The sequence below is a fragment of the Condylura cristata genome, unplaced genomic scaffold (genome assembly GCF_000260355.1).
Source record: "Condylura cristata isolate star-nosed mole 26May11 unplaced genomic scaffold, ConCri1.0 scaffold00016, whole genome shotgun sequence".
NCBI lineage: Eukaryota > Metazoa > Chordata > Mammalia > Eulipotyphla > Talpidae > Condylura > Condylura cristata.
In genome coordinates, this window is record NW_004567117.1 from 31883065 (window position 1) to 31897531 (window position 14467).

A 14467-nucleotide genomic window follows, 5' to 3' on the forward strand; every position below is an offset into this window, starting at 1 on the left:
TTGACCTCTGAGCAGCATCACAGCTAACAGCGGGAGAGGAAACAGCCCTCACGTCCAGCCGATGGACAGACTGGTAAACAACACGGCACCTCCCGCAGGGCCTCACACACACACCCCTGGGTAAAACAAGCGAAGCCAGGCACAAGGCCATCATGTGTGACCGTGCTTCTGGGCTTGTCCAGGAACACAGAGGGGCTGGCCGAGGGGACAGCAAAGTGATTGCCAGTGAGGGCATTTTCCTTCTGGGGCGATGAAGTCTCCAGAATTTAAAGTGATGATGGACACACAACTTGGTGAACAGACTAGAAATGCTGTATTGTTTACTTTCAAGGGATGACATTTTGGTAGGAGATTTATATCTTAAAGAAAAGAAGGGGCAAGATTGATTTTCCTAAACAACCTTATTCACTATACTTCCCCTACACAAATGGGCAGAGTGTCATTTCCTGGTGGGATGGAGGAAGGGAGTTATGGTTTAATAGCCTATTTTAAGATCTTCCACACTATGACCAGCTCAGGTTTACTTAACCTTCAGTCTTAACTTTCTCATCAGTAAAACAGGGATAAGAACTCCTTGTCACTGGCATTGTAAGACTCCACATGATGACCTGTGTGTGTTGATGCTTTCTGTCCCAGGGTAAAGGGTGGGTGGCGGATGAGGTCTGACAGGACAGGGCAAGACACAGCTGGGCCTCCTGGGGAGGTGGATGTGGGGCTGGAATCAAGTGCTAGAAGACCTCTACCTGCATGTGCCTAGAGGGAGGACAGAGAGGCACAAAGGCCTCATTCGGGGGTCCACTTTCAGCCCAGTGGACAGGAGGCCCATGGGTAAGAGCCTTGGGCTGGGCTCTGCTCCTTCTCAGCCTCTGCTCTTTTCTTCCTCCAGCGCCCATGAAAGCAGGGCTGTTCTGTCTCCTACCACCAAGTCAGAACACCCCGCCTACCTCCAGGGCCCCACAGTCCATTCCCACTCCCACCTCTCGGGCAGGAGCCGAGAGGCCAGATTTATAGGCCAGTGGGCATTTGGACAGTGACCTGGCAGAGTAGAAAAGGCACTGGGCCAGGGGGCCAGGAGACCTGACCTTCCCATCTGACTACGCACTTCACTGGCTGGGTGACCTTCTAGACTTAATTTCTCCCGTGTGAAAGAGAGAATTCATGAAAGGTTGCTTTTACATCACCCCTGACCTGAACACCTGTATTTCCTCGTCTTCCATCTCTGTTCACTGACACCTCCCCGTGACCACGGGACTACGTACAAAATTCTTTCACGTGGGAAAACTCTTCGTTCAGCATTTCACCTTGTTTGCATCTTGCCATGTGCCACCTCAGGTGAGGCACCCAGACCTCGCCCCCACACCCCCACTTCAGATCACCTGCACCCACAGCCTCTGGCCTGACACAGATCCTGAGAGCCACACCTGGGCCCCTTCCTGGCCAACCTAGTGGTTGAAGTGAGGGTTCCGCTCTCCATCCCACTTGATGTCTGAGGGTCTCCACGCCACCCACCCTGCCACCGCTCCACCACCTCCCTCCTGCCTCTTCCCGCTGCCCCTGCCGGGGCCTCTCCCGACCCACCCCTGCATGCCTCCCTCCATGGTGCTCTTTCCCAGCACCGCTGTCCTCTCCGTGCTCATCCCCGGGCGGCCTCCTCGCCAGTGGCCACACCTGCCCACCTCCTGCTGGCCTGTCCACCTCTCCACCTGGATCTCCGGCCACCATGCCACAGTCCGAGTCTCCACTCAGCATTTTTTCCCTCTGCCGTTCCCCAGGAGTTCTCCACCCGCTGCCTGTCCAGGTTTCCTGAGAGATCTTGCATCCTGGGTCAATCACCTTTTGCGTCTACTGAGAGTCTCCCGCAGTCCTTAAGCAGCCAGCACCCGTTGCTGCCCTCTTCACCTCCCTCAGCTCTCCCTGACCACCTCTGCTCTAGCACCTTCCCCACCCAACGTCTCCTACCCACCAGGCAGTTTTCTGTAAACACAAACCTAGTCCACACCCTTTCTCTAAAGGCCCAGGCCTCAACCATCACGCATATTAACTGAGAATGTGGCAGTGGCAAGATGAGAAGGTCCGAGGGCTGAGGGGAGACAGCTGGGCGGAGGAGTCTGTGCGGACTAGTGCCAGAGTTCTGGGGTCCACGTGAGACCCAGAACTTGAGACTCAGGCGCTTGGTTCCACGTGCTGAGCAGTTTCCATAGGGAGACAGCAGGAAGCCAACGGCTGCCCTCACTCAGCCCACCTCGTCCAGTGGAAACACTGGCCTGTACCCGCCTCACTGACACGGATCTGGGTATTTAGCCCAGATGGTCACGCTAGGTAGTACCAGCTGCACAAGAACACTGGCGATGGGGTGTAATTTACAGAAATCAGTTATGGTGGCTCTGTCGGTGAGAAAAAACCAGGTTCCAAGGTCAGCAGCTTGTATCATAATCACAAAAGGAACTTCGGCATGAGATTCTGTAGTGAAAGCCCTATATAAAATCTATGTCTCTTTCCAGTCTTTAATCAGAGAAACTGCTTTGTTTTTATTTGACACTAAACAATGGACTCAGAATTTAGGAGAATTCTGCCACGCTGGCCCTGTGTCGTGTGAGCACAAACACGGCAGCAGGTCAGAGTGGAGACTCCGCACTTCAGCTTCCAGGCTTTAGTAGCAAGTGTCTGCTACTGAGACTGTCAGGGGCTGTAGGATGGGATAGGAGAGGAGCATCTGGACTGAGAAGGATCCGTAGGCTTCATGTTTTATGCCCCCTTTATTCTTTTTAAAATAAATTCAGTGAACATGCAGAGACCTCTCTAGTTTGACCTCAGGGCTGAAAGACCAAGGCACCATTTAGTTTGACCTTGACAACCTTGGGCTATAGGCAACAGTAAAGAACACACAAGACTACACCCCATCACCCACAAGATAAAGGGCTGGTCCAGACAGGCACCTCTGGTACCCCGTAGTGTCCTAACTGTACACAAACTCAAGGTCACAGCCAACAACAAAATCACAAGGTGCCCACGCTTGTGCTTAACAAAGGATCCATACAAGAGAATGCATTTTTGTGTGAGAAAGAGAAAATGGCTTTTGCTTTAATTCATGGATTCCAGTTATACTTTTTCAAGCTATTTGAGAGTCGTTTATAAACCTACCGCCCAGTAATGGAGCTACTATCTACTATAATTCATCTTAGGACAGCCCCAGGAAACAGCGTCCACCCAGGCCTTGCTGAAAGTTAGCCCCCTTCAATCTTGAAACACTCAGCTAATACCTCAAACAAACCCAGCACTTCTCTAATACTGCTTGTCGCTGATTTGAGAGTGCCCAAAGGCACTGGCTTCAGTATTCTCTGCTATTCAAGTCTATATATAGATTTTAAAAGCCGGAGGCAAATCTATTTGAAAAGGGATTAAAAGACATATTGAAAACCTTTTCTAAAGACCATTGACAGTGTAAGAAAAATGTTCTATGACAGGTATATACATAACGGTTACCTTGGAAATCACTCTTATTCACTTCTATTTTGAAGAAGGTGACATTTATTTCCTTTAAAGTAGACATGTGAAACTAAAATAAGGCAAGCTATTTGATTGGACCTCTTAGAAACTTAAACTCTGGCTGCAAAATTGTAAAAAGAAAAAGAAAAAAAAAGTTTTTCCTCCAATCCCTTTAGAAAAAATAATGTCCAATTTTTCGATAAAAAATATTTTTGATTTAAAGGGTTATAAATGGGCTTTGGAGGAGGTCTCATGCTTCATTTTTGTGAGAAAAAGAATTATTCCAAATATACTTACAGGCGAGTACAGGGAAGCATGGTGATGGTACTCAGGCAACTGGTGGTGGGGAACTTCATGAGAAAATCATACATTGTGCAAAAATGAAGGACAATGAAATAAATATGTTTAAAACAGAACAAAGTGATGGGCACATATACCCTCCACTTGATGAGTTTGATGGGCGAAGTAAAGTTTGAAGTGTTATAGGGCACCCGGTTTCCTCTATGCCACAGAGCCTGTAGCTTGCCAGGTCTTTTTCTCTCTTTAACATGGAGTTAGAAGCTTGCATCTTGCGCGAACTGCTATGAAAACAGATTCTAAAGAAAACACAGAGGCTGAGGAAGCCGAGGAGAAGCTGCAAGAGCTGCCCGTGGTCCCAGACTTCAGCCCCTGGGCGTCACTCCGAGAGGCAGCTGACTGTTGCAGCCCTGCTGGAGGATTCTAGTGCCCTGGCTGGCCTGGCCTGCCTCTGGTGTGTCCACCTGGGGTGAGGTCAGTGCAGGGAGGAACGTGCTTTGGTGCCTTCCCGCTGGGGCCTGGCAAGGCTGGAGGCCCCTGGGCCTGCGTGAGTGGCTGGTGGGCCCCTCACAGCAGCTCTAGCCTTTGCTGGGGGGAGGAGGCAGGAACTGGGTAACAAGGTTGCTGACTCTTTAGAAATATTAGTCAGTGAAGGGGAAAGTTAGCGTTGCAGCAGAATTGGTTGGTAAGGAAGAGAAGGGAGTCCTTTTGAGAGAAGATCAGAGACCTAATTTTCTATTCCCGTTGAGCAGCACTGATAAACTTTGATATGCACCTTCTCTGAAGCATCAGCTCTACTCCTAAACATTTACCTGACAGGTACAATTGTTAGGAGTTAGCAAAGACATAGGCAAAGTGCATTCATTACAGCATTACTCGAATTACCAAAATATTGGCAGCTGTCTAAAAAAATAAATGATATAGATTCAGACTCAAGCAGAAAGATGGCCAAGATATAGTAACTGAAAAATCAGAGAAGACCATTCAATCTTAATATATACCAGCAAGCTAACGTCTGTGCAGATAGGATGCAAAGTGAGCCGAGGGGTGGGACAATACGATCTTTTATCTATTTCTATACGATCTGAATTATTATGAGCTTCAATTTCATTTCTAATAAAAATCCAGTGCTCCCAATATAAGATGATACACTGCAGAGAAAAGAGCTAATACAGCAGCCGCACACTGCTGTCCAGAGAGGCCTGCTTGCAAGGCTGACCCTTGGCCGGTGTCTGGGACTCTGGACTTCAGGGGGTTTGGAACAGGTGAGACAGAACCTGCATAGCTGATTCTCGGTAAAACCCTCACTGCCCTGCTGGGTGCTTTCCAGGTCCTGTGAGACTCGCCGCGGCACAGAGTGCACTTTGAGTGGCTCCCCTGGGAGACGGCTCTTGGAAGCTTCTACCTGGCTCCTCCAGACTTGCCCCATGCACCTGCTCCCTTTGCTGACTCTGCCGTGTGTCCCTTGCTGTAATAAGCCACAGCCACTGGTACAACATACCTTGCGTCTGGGAGTCTTCTTAGCCATAGTCAATCCGGGGGTGGGCATGGGGGACTGCAGCTACCCCTATTCTTACCACAGCAGTTCCTTCTCACTTTTTACACCATTGCCAACATTTGTTATTCAGCTGCATCCTTTTCACTAGAGTTCCCAGGAGATAACTGTCAGGTGTGTTGCCACTATCTGCCACACAAATACTCAAAGTTGTTAAATAAAAGTGAGGGGTGGGCATCTCAGTTGCTACTAAAAAATGACTTGCCGGGGGTGGGGCTGGGATATGAGAGATTCTATTTTAGATCTGGAGATAGTAACACAGAATGAAACTCCGTGTTCAGACAGAAAGCACTGGACTCTCCCCAGCCTTCGCTTGTGTCCCTACCTGTAAGGAGAAACTTGCAGCAAGACAACATTTCTGCAAAAAAGCCCCCTAAATCCTGGAAGTCCTGTTTCCGCTGATGCGCTGACACGGCCGAGCACCTGTGCTGTATTCTGCCTCTGGCACAGGTGTGGTGCTTGTTCTGTGGGTGGAGGAAGCACAGCCTGGGCTCACCTGAACAGAGAGGTCTGTTACAGGCACCACTCGCCAGGCCCCTCTCCTCTCAGCTACTGTGTGTTTATCCGCCCAGTGAAGGCCTGCTAGGTGGAAGCCACGCAAGGGAGGCCCTGTCTCACTCATCTGTACCTCTCTAGGGGTGCTTAGGGCAGGACCTCGCAAGACAGGGGTGTAACAGACCTCTCTGTTCAGGTGAGCCCAGGCTGTGCTTCCTCCACCCACAGAACGGACCCAGAGTTCACTGTTTGCTATGCTTTTGAGAAATGACTGAAGTCCTGGAGATGACAGAAAATGACATTCCACACTGGCAGATTCAAGTGTCCTTAGCTCCCACCTTAGTCCGCTGAAGATTTTGCCAACAGGGAGTTTTTGCAGACTCAGCAGAAATTCAACGCACTGATGCTAGAATTTCAAGGGGCTTAAGAACTATAACTTCTGCTGTTAGGTGATGAGGACACATGATTCAATAGTGTCGGGGTCATTTTCACTCAGACACGCTGTTACCCTCCTCTCGATGGTCCCCTTTCATGTCACACGCCAGCCCCATGTCACACGCCAGCCCCATGTCACACGCCAGCCCCATGTCACACACCAGCCCCATGTCTTCCCACTTGCTGGTGTCTGTCCCGGTTGCCTCTGCCAAGCTCTGCTTTCTTCCCTCTATCATGCCACCTGTAAATGCTTTCAGACATTACACCCACAACCCCTGTACCTTCCCCTGACCAACACCTGCCTCCACACTGGGGAGGGGACCCCGACTGTGGACATTCTGCCTGTTTCCCAGCATCTGGCACTCTTTACCTTGCTGGCCTTCAGGATGTTGATCTGCTCTTCATACACCGTGTCTCTATTTTTCTCCAGAAAGCCGTCAGAAAGGTACTCCACCTAGACCCAGGGCGGGAAACACAAACAGTAGTTAGGGCTTCATCCTGGCCAGCTCCTCCCCGGCCTCATGCACTTGAATGGCTTCAGCTCACCCACACAGGGCTTCCTGAAAAGAGGTGTGGGTAGATAAACCCACGGGTGTGTCCAAGGGACGTGCAAACCCAGCATGTGATCAGGATTTGTACAGAGGCATCCAGGAAACACTCTGTGGGTAGGTCTTGAATTAACCAGGCATTCCGACAGGGTGGCTTTTTAAACCGGCCTCCTTTGGGGTTTGCACAGGCGGCTTGGCAGCCAGACCCCAGGCCTCCTGAGTAGAACCTGCATTTTAAAGAGTCCCAGATGACTTACAAGCCCATGGAATTTGAGAAGCACTGGGCGAGGCCAGAAATTCATGTGAAAAATTCCATATCCACACCAGCTCCTGGGAAGGGAGTCAAAGGGAGGCCCAGTGCGCCAGCCACCGTCCTCCTCACCTGCCTTCAGACACCCTCAAAGGGTATTTGCTAAGCATATGACCAACACACACACACACGCACCCCGACACTGTGGAATCCTGCCATGTAGTGACAGTCTGGGGTACCGCAGAGATGGTGTGAACAAAGGGCGACCCTACTGAAGACTTCAGGTCACCCGAGTTCAAAGGGACAATGAACGCCCTCTTGGCCGGAGACCCCCAGTCAGCGAGGTGGGTTGGCAGAGCCCCAATGCCCACCTTGTCGGCAAAGTGGATGACAATGAAGGCCGTGTTGGACATGCGGGGTTTCTGGAAGTGCTGGCTGCCAGAATGCCGGTCATACAGCTTCTGAGCCCAGTTCTGGTCTGTTCCTTTGGGGACCTGCAGGACCAAGGAATTGGGTGATTGATGAAAAGGAAAAAGGAAGCAAAGAGTCGTGGCAGAGGCAGGGAGCCCCCCATGAGTTGAGGTCAAGTTAAGAGACTGCGTTCAGTTCAGAAGGCCTGTGGAAAGCATGCAGCTGGACACAGGGCACAGGGAGCTGGCTCGCAGGGGGACCACGGGAGTGCACCCGGCCTCAAGGACCCTGCCGGGCAGTGGAGGCCACGGTCACAGGTGCAGAATCAGAATAAATCTGAAGAGGCTTCTTCTGGTCAAAAGTGACTTCTGTCTCACGAACACACCACATCCGCCCCCTCCACCAAGTTCCTGTTCACTCAGGCCACCCCAGGGCAGGAAAGTCCACTCGCTCACCACTGCCCAGCACCAGCTCCAGTCTGTCCTCATCTCTGGTACCTACTGACCACTCTCGACCTTGGGAATCCTCCCCCTCTAAGCTCGAATGTACACTCGCAATAGTGTCCACTGTTGGCTTCATAGATTGTCCTGTCACTACAAACTGAGTGTGGTGGGCACAAGGAGTGTCCCTCGAGAGCTCAGAGTTGGGGTCTCACTCACACACTACATGCTAAGGAGTAGCAGCAAAGCCAGTGCTCGAGTTACACCGCAGGACTCAACTGCCGACCCCGAATGAAGGTGAGAGCTACAGGCTTCCCTCCGTCACAAGTCCAGAAGGACAGATCTCAAACATCTTTGAATATTTTTAGAGATTACTTCAAAAGTGAAATAGCATCTTCCTTTGTCCAAGCATAACAGAGTCACTCATAAGCACCACTCAAATTGTCAAGGATGACCATTGCTCTTCCGCCTCAATCCCGCAGTTGAGTGTCTAGCACCTTGCCTATAGACTCTACATCTGGGCTGGGCAGCAGCCTGAAGGTGACCCCGGCATTGGGCAAGTCAAGAGGGCTTTGTTTTGCACATTAATAAAATGTGCCACAGGAAAAGTGCTTATGTCCTGGAGAACACATTTCTAAAGCTTTTTGTAGGCAAACAGATTTCCTGCAATCTTCAATTTGGTGTAACTAGTGTTAACTAGCCAGTGCTGAGTACTGTAGAAAATTCAAGAAATTTTTTCTTGAAGGCAGCTATTAATTGTGTTGGGCAGATAAAATACAGTGAATTCAGCATTTTTTATATGTGCTGCTGCTTTCTATCTGCCTCCAAGCCTGCTGTATTTAGAAATACCAGGTTATGGAGAAAGGAAGGGGTCAGCCCAGGAGCTGTCAGCAGGCGGGGTCAGAAGACAGGGCACAAGGGGCCCAGGATGGGCAGGACAATGGTGTGAAGCTTATTTTTCCAGACTACAAACTCACTGGCCCGATTCAGTGCGTGAGGGAGACCAACAGCTGTGCGTGTACGTAGTTCCCAAGATGGGCAGGTGTCTCCTTTTACCTCCAACCTGAACTAGAAATAACGGCCAACAGGAATTCACAATTAAGAGTCTCTGATCATGTTAACAGTGCACAACCATGTTGCTTATTATAGATCAGACAATTTTCTTTGAATTTTCAATGAGTCAAATTACTGAATCTTCCCAGCCATCCTATGAGCCTGGCACTGTGTTTGTGCACATTTTACAGAGGAGACAGTTGAAACAGAGAGGTCAGGTAACTTCCCTGAGATCACAAATCAGACCAGGTTGGTGCTTCTGGAGAGTAGGATCCTCATCATTAAACATTTCTGCCTAACAGCAGTTTTAGAGGGAGCCATGAAGGGCAGGGTGAGTGGGAAGACACTTCTCTACTCCAAAAAAGGTAGATTTAAAACAAGTTTAGGAGAAAGCAGGCAAATCCTGTGTTTCAAAGGAAGCGAGTCTTGATTCTGGCATATACAGCACACAAGGCCTTTGCAAGGGATTCTGCATCCAAGTGCCTTCCTGTCTCTCTCCTCCCCTCCTCTGCCAGCCCTTTGGGGGACACTTTCCCTGACTCCCTTCTTCTACCCTCCTACCCTCCTGCTCAGAACTCCCATTCTCTGCTAGCACAGGTGATGGCATCAGTAACTTGTAAAGGGCACTGGGCGGAGCCTGGAGCCAGCCCTCTGCTCACTTGACAGGTTCTGTCCCTCAGAACTGCGGTATCAGCCACTGGTCACATCCAGGCGAGGCCCCCTCTATGTGGATGCCAGGACAGGCCAAGCTAAATCGACAGAAGTGCATTATCGGTTGTCTGGGGTTGGGGGGGAGTGGGGACTGACTGCTAATGCGTTTCTTTACGGGGTGACACAAATGTTCCAGAATTGTCATGGCAGCAGCTGCACAGCTCTGTGAATATACAAAGAAACACTGAAATGCGTACTTTAAGTGGATGTGCCGTGGGGTGTGAATCCTGGGCAGGCTGTTAAAAATGCATTTAACCAGATTCTATTCTTTGCTATTAAAATGAAATAGAAAAACCGGGGTGGGAAGGTGGAAGTCGTTGGGGTCACTAGCCACGCCTCTCTTCCCCAGCAGCCTGGGGTATAAATCCTGTGGTCCAGGACTGGTTAAATGCAGAAATCATCCTCTGTCTTGCAGAGGTGGCCACCCCTGACCTGGGATGCCACATAGGGCCAGAGCCCAGCCCTAATGCCAAAGTCAGAAGAGCAGACTGGTAAAGACCCCACGGTGAGTTACTCCATCTCTGCTTCTTGCCTGTCTTCCTGGCCTCTGCCTCAACTGACCCCAGGCCACTTAACCGGCCACACGCCTCATTGCATCCCACACCTTTGGTGAGCCCCTTGGTGACTTCCTTCCAGAACCTTCAGCTCCTCTCTCAACGCTTTGCCTTCTCCTTGACCACCACATGCTGCCTGTGTGCTCCCTATACCAAGCTGATCCCAACCGAGTTTTCCCACAATGACCAGAAAGGTCGGTTGAAAAATGACCCCTGTCTGGTCACCTCTCCCACAACCCAGCCTCACGCCTTTCAGTGTTGAGTCCAAACGAGGCCCCCAGGCAGGAACAGTTCTTGCCTGGCTCCTGCTTATTAGTATCATGGGCTCTGGGCAAATCTGGCCAATTCAAGTTCTGCAGAGCTGACATCCCCCTTGTCTGGACGCCCGCCTTCCTCTGCCCCCTCTGGTGGCCAGCCCTTGGGGACACTTCCTCCCCGACTCTCTTCTGCCACCCCCTGCTCAGCACTCCCACTCTCTGTTAGCACAGGTGACAGCATCAGTGTTTGCTTGACCCTCAGAGATGTACCGAAGGGCCAGGCCAGTTACAAAAGAGGACCGGTGTGTTGGTCAGTGGGTGAACTGTGACAAGACTCAGACCAGCTCACAAGAACTCGAGGGTGACTTCTTAGCACACCACACACCCTTGATGGTGAGAGTCAACTCCCAAGAGAGCAGGCTGGACCCAGGCAAGGAAAGGTGGGGTCACCTCCCCACTGTCTAGCCTGGGGCAGAGCTGGCCTCCCCCGTGCAGGCCCATCTGTGGGCCCTGACAAGGGCCCTCAACCGCAGACAGCGTCTGCACTACCACTCACTAGAACAGCTTCCATGGGTTAAGGGACATTTTCAGAAAATTCCCACTAAAATGCAAAGATGTTGCTTTTGAGGAAGCATGCAGTGGCCTCTCCTATCCTGCTCTCCCTGACGAGCTTGTCCTTCCAGTGGGAGCACCGGAAATGCCCGGCCCCAAGGCAGCCTGAGAACACGGGGGCAGGAGAGTTTTGTTTTTTCAAGTTTTAAATTTTTATTTTGATTTATTTTTATGTAGGAAGAACTGGGGTGTAGGCCAGAGGTACAAGGCTGAGAAGATTGAGGTGACATAGTAGAGAGCAGGACAGGCAGATCGACTGAAATCCACTGCTGAGGGGAGCAGCGGGCGGTCCGGAGAGGTCTGCTGCACCCTGCAGCAGGGTCAGCTCCCTGGCTGGGGATTGAACTGAGGCTGCAGCAGGATAGAGCTGACACTTAACCCCTGGGCCACCAGGGAGGCCAGGGGTGCGAGAATTTTGAGAAAAGCAACCTGGAAATTAACTTCCCCCACAAACACAAGCCCTGCCCTACCTGCTGGGGGCTGAGGAGCATCTCAACTCGTGACCTGCTCTGGGTTGTGACAATGAATCTGTGACTGATGAGGGACTTTTCCGCCTGAAGGAGTTAAGTGCTCTAATATTCTGATTCCTGCCTTCTCTACAGCTCTGGCACCAACTACAGGTGCTGGGGAGCCCTGCCCATGCACCCCCTTTAAAGCCACAGCCACCCCATCTCCATATTTCTAACTGAAAGCCCAGCTAGCTGGTCCTGCCTCGCACTGTGCATCTCCTCCAGGAAAAGTGCTTTTCCCGGGGGCTGCTTTCTTGCCCGAGTCTAATCCTTCACTGGGCTTTATGTCCTGTCGCGCGGAGGTCACAGAACTCAATTCTTCACAGTGCAAGCTCATTATTCTTTCTCCCCCTGCAGCACGTATCTCAGTGACAGAAAGGAAAGGACATGTCCCGGGCAGTTCCCGACAGAGGGGCGCCGTGCCGTGACCACCCCATGGGAATTCTGACCCAGCGTGGGGTCAGATCCGCGGCACTTCCTGAAGGGGCTAGCAGGCAGCCCTAGTTTTAAAGTTGGATTTATTGCAGCTCACACTTCCCACCCAGAAGTCGCATGCCTCGTGGGGAGCAGTTTAACCAGTTGACAAATGCAATACCACCGGCCGGGATAAAAGCTGCAGTCGATTACACTGGATTGTTCCAAGTTCCCAGAGCACCTAAATCTCTTAGAAAAATGTTTCCCTGTTACTATGTTACCCCTGTGTTTACCTTGCCTCTCCTGAAGCCCCCACTCCCTCTGCAGCTCTGAGTTTAAACATGTCACACTCACAGCAGGTGTGATCAGATCCCACAAAGCCGCCCAAACTGGAGGGTCTCCAGGGAGCCAGGCAGAGACCATCCGAAGAGCCTATGGGGTCTGGCTTTCCTTTAGCTTCTCCAAAGTAGGAGCGATCTGCAGTGCTCCCCCATGTCAGTACTCTGAACCCCACAGCCTGCTTAGCAGGAAACTGATTTTTCTCAGACCTGTTTCTCCCCACAGCCTTGGGAGGGCAAGGCAGGGGGACCCCACACAACCCAGGCTACTGCCCCTGGCCCAGAGATGCGGTGGGCTCCTCTTCCTTGGGGACCACTCGGCGGTCACTCTGCTGCCCTTGCATCATGGCTCTGCGTCTTTTGGCTCCGGGACCCTGGCCCCCAAACACATTCCTGGGCCCCTGCTCTGGCCCACCCCCTCACTGTGGTGAGCACTCCCCCCCATCGCTGACTGGCCAGCAGGGAGAGTCTGTCCCTCAAGCCCAGACACACAGCTGTATAATACATTTCCCACGCCAGTGTCACAAGCTTGAATTAGGTTCAGCCTGAAGCTGGTGGTTTTACAAGTCTGACCCAAAATGAAGGCGCCCCAGGGCGAGGCAGAGGTCCTCCATCTGCACCGATGGACTTGACTTTCCCGTAGCTGTTGCAGAGTAAACTGGAGTCCCAGAGGGATGGCCCAGGCCGTGCGCCTCTGCGGGACGCCCGCCAGGGAGAGGGCGGCCCTGACTGCGCTGGGGCCCCGGAGCCTGCAGGCCCAGGGCTTGGGGGGCCCATGTCATAGACCCTGCGTGCTTGCGCCTGAGGCCTCCCGGGCTGCTGCCTGACAAACGCCCCACCACTCCTGCCACCGCCTCTTCTCTTGCCGCCCCGCACTGCGCTGGACACCCCTGTGTGGCTGTGCCCCCATGGTGAACACAGCCTGCACCTGAGCGGAGCGGTCCACATCTCAAGCTGTGATCTGACATTCCTGTGTCAGGATCTCGAGGACCAGCACCACTCAGATTCTCAGGCTCAGGCCAAAGCAAACCCACGAGAAGCCGAGCCTGCCTGCTAAAGACAGGGTCCAGAGGTGAGTATCAACCAGGCAGTGCTCAGTTCACAGACACAATCATCCTGAGGCCTTCAGGTGATTTTAGGGGGGCGGTGGGGTGGGGGAGTGCACATAGCAAAGGGGAGGCCTCGCCCTGAGGGGTATGGGCCCAGAGGTGGCTCATCACAGCGCCAGCAGAGGAGCCAGATCCAGACCCTTTGCTTGGGGCTTCTCAGAAAGTGGTCACCTTCACCCCTGGCAGGGGAAGAGAAGAGCTGTGGCCTCAGAGCCAGGGCCGTGGAGATTGTGCTGCACAGCCCAGAGGCCTGGGTTGCACACAAGGACACAAGGTTGCCTTTGGGGGTTGGGGTGTAACACAGAGGAGACAGTTACAGAGACAGGACGGAAGCTGCCCAGTTTGCACACTGAGCCAGGAAAGGGGGTGAGGAGCCATCACCAGGCGAGACTGGAGGCCCTGGCTGCGACTGGCCGGCTGGCCAGTGCTGCTCCCTGCAGGAACCAGCGTCTTTGCATCTTCGATGCGGCTGGCAGGAGGAGCACACCTAGGCAAGGCACACACCTGTCACACGGGGACCTGCTTGCCTGGATCTGACTCGAGAGGAAGCCCTCAGCTCACAGAAATGCCGAGAACCACTAGGAGATAAAAACATGCACGTGGCGGATCTTAGTGTCTTTTCTCCTTGTTTTTTACTGTTCTGTTCACCTTCCTTTTTCATCTTCAAAGGACTAGGAGAGCCTGTCTGGAAGGGTAAGGCCTTTTTGTCCCTAATTATCAAGCCACACTCCTCCCTGGACAGGCAAAGATGCGGGAGACCAGCAAATAAGAGCAACGGGGTTCAATACCAAGAATCAGCTGGTTTCTACACTTGATCAGAGTGCGCTCACCCCCTTATCATCAGATCCAGCCTCTACCATTTCACAGAGCAGGAAACCAAAGGCCAAAAGTTAGGCGACTGTTAAAAGCCCACAGTGTATGGGCCCTCCCTGGTGGCGCAGCGGGTTAAAGCACAGCACTGAGAAGCTAAAGCCACTTCCGTATGAGTTCGAT

The 14467-nt window shown here is 52.1% G+C and overlaps 1 protein-coding gene across 1 annotated transcript in view; it reads right to left on the reverse strand.

Annotated features, from left to right (window-relative positions):
* Window positions 1-14467, reverse strand: part of MYO5B (myosin VB) — a 132691-nt gene that overhangs the window by 64063 nt on the left and 54161 nt on the right. The window contains exons 10-11 of the mRNA XM_012725752.1: window positions 7438-7560; window positions 6639-6722 (exon numbers count right to left, since the gene is read on the reverse strand). Coding sequence (XP_012581206.1) covers window positions 6639-6722; window positions 7438-7560 — 207 coding nt within the window. The remainder of the gene's footprint in view (window positions 1-6638; window positions 6723-7437; window positions 7561-14467) is intronic.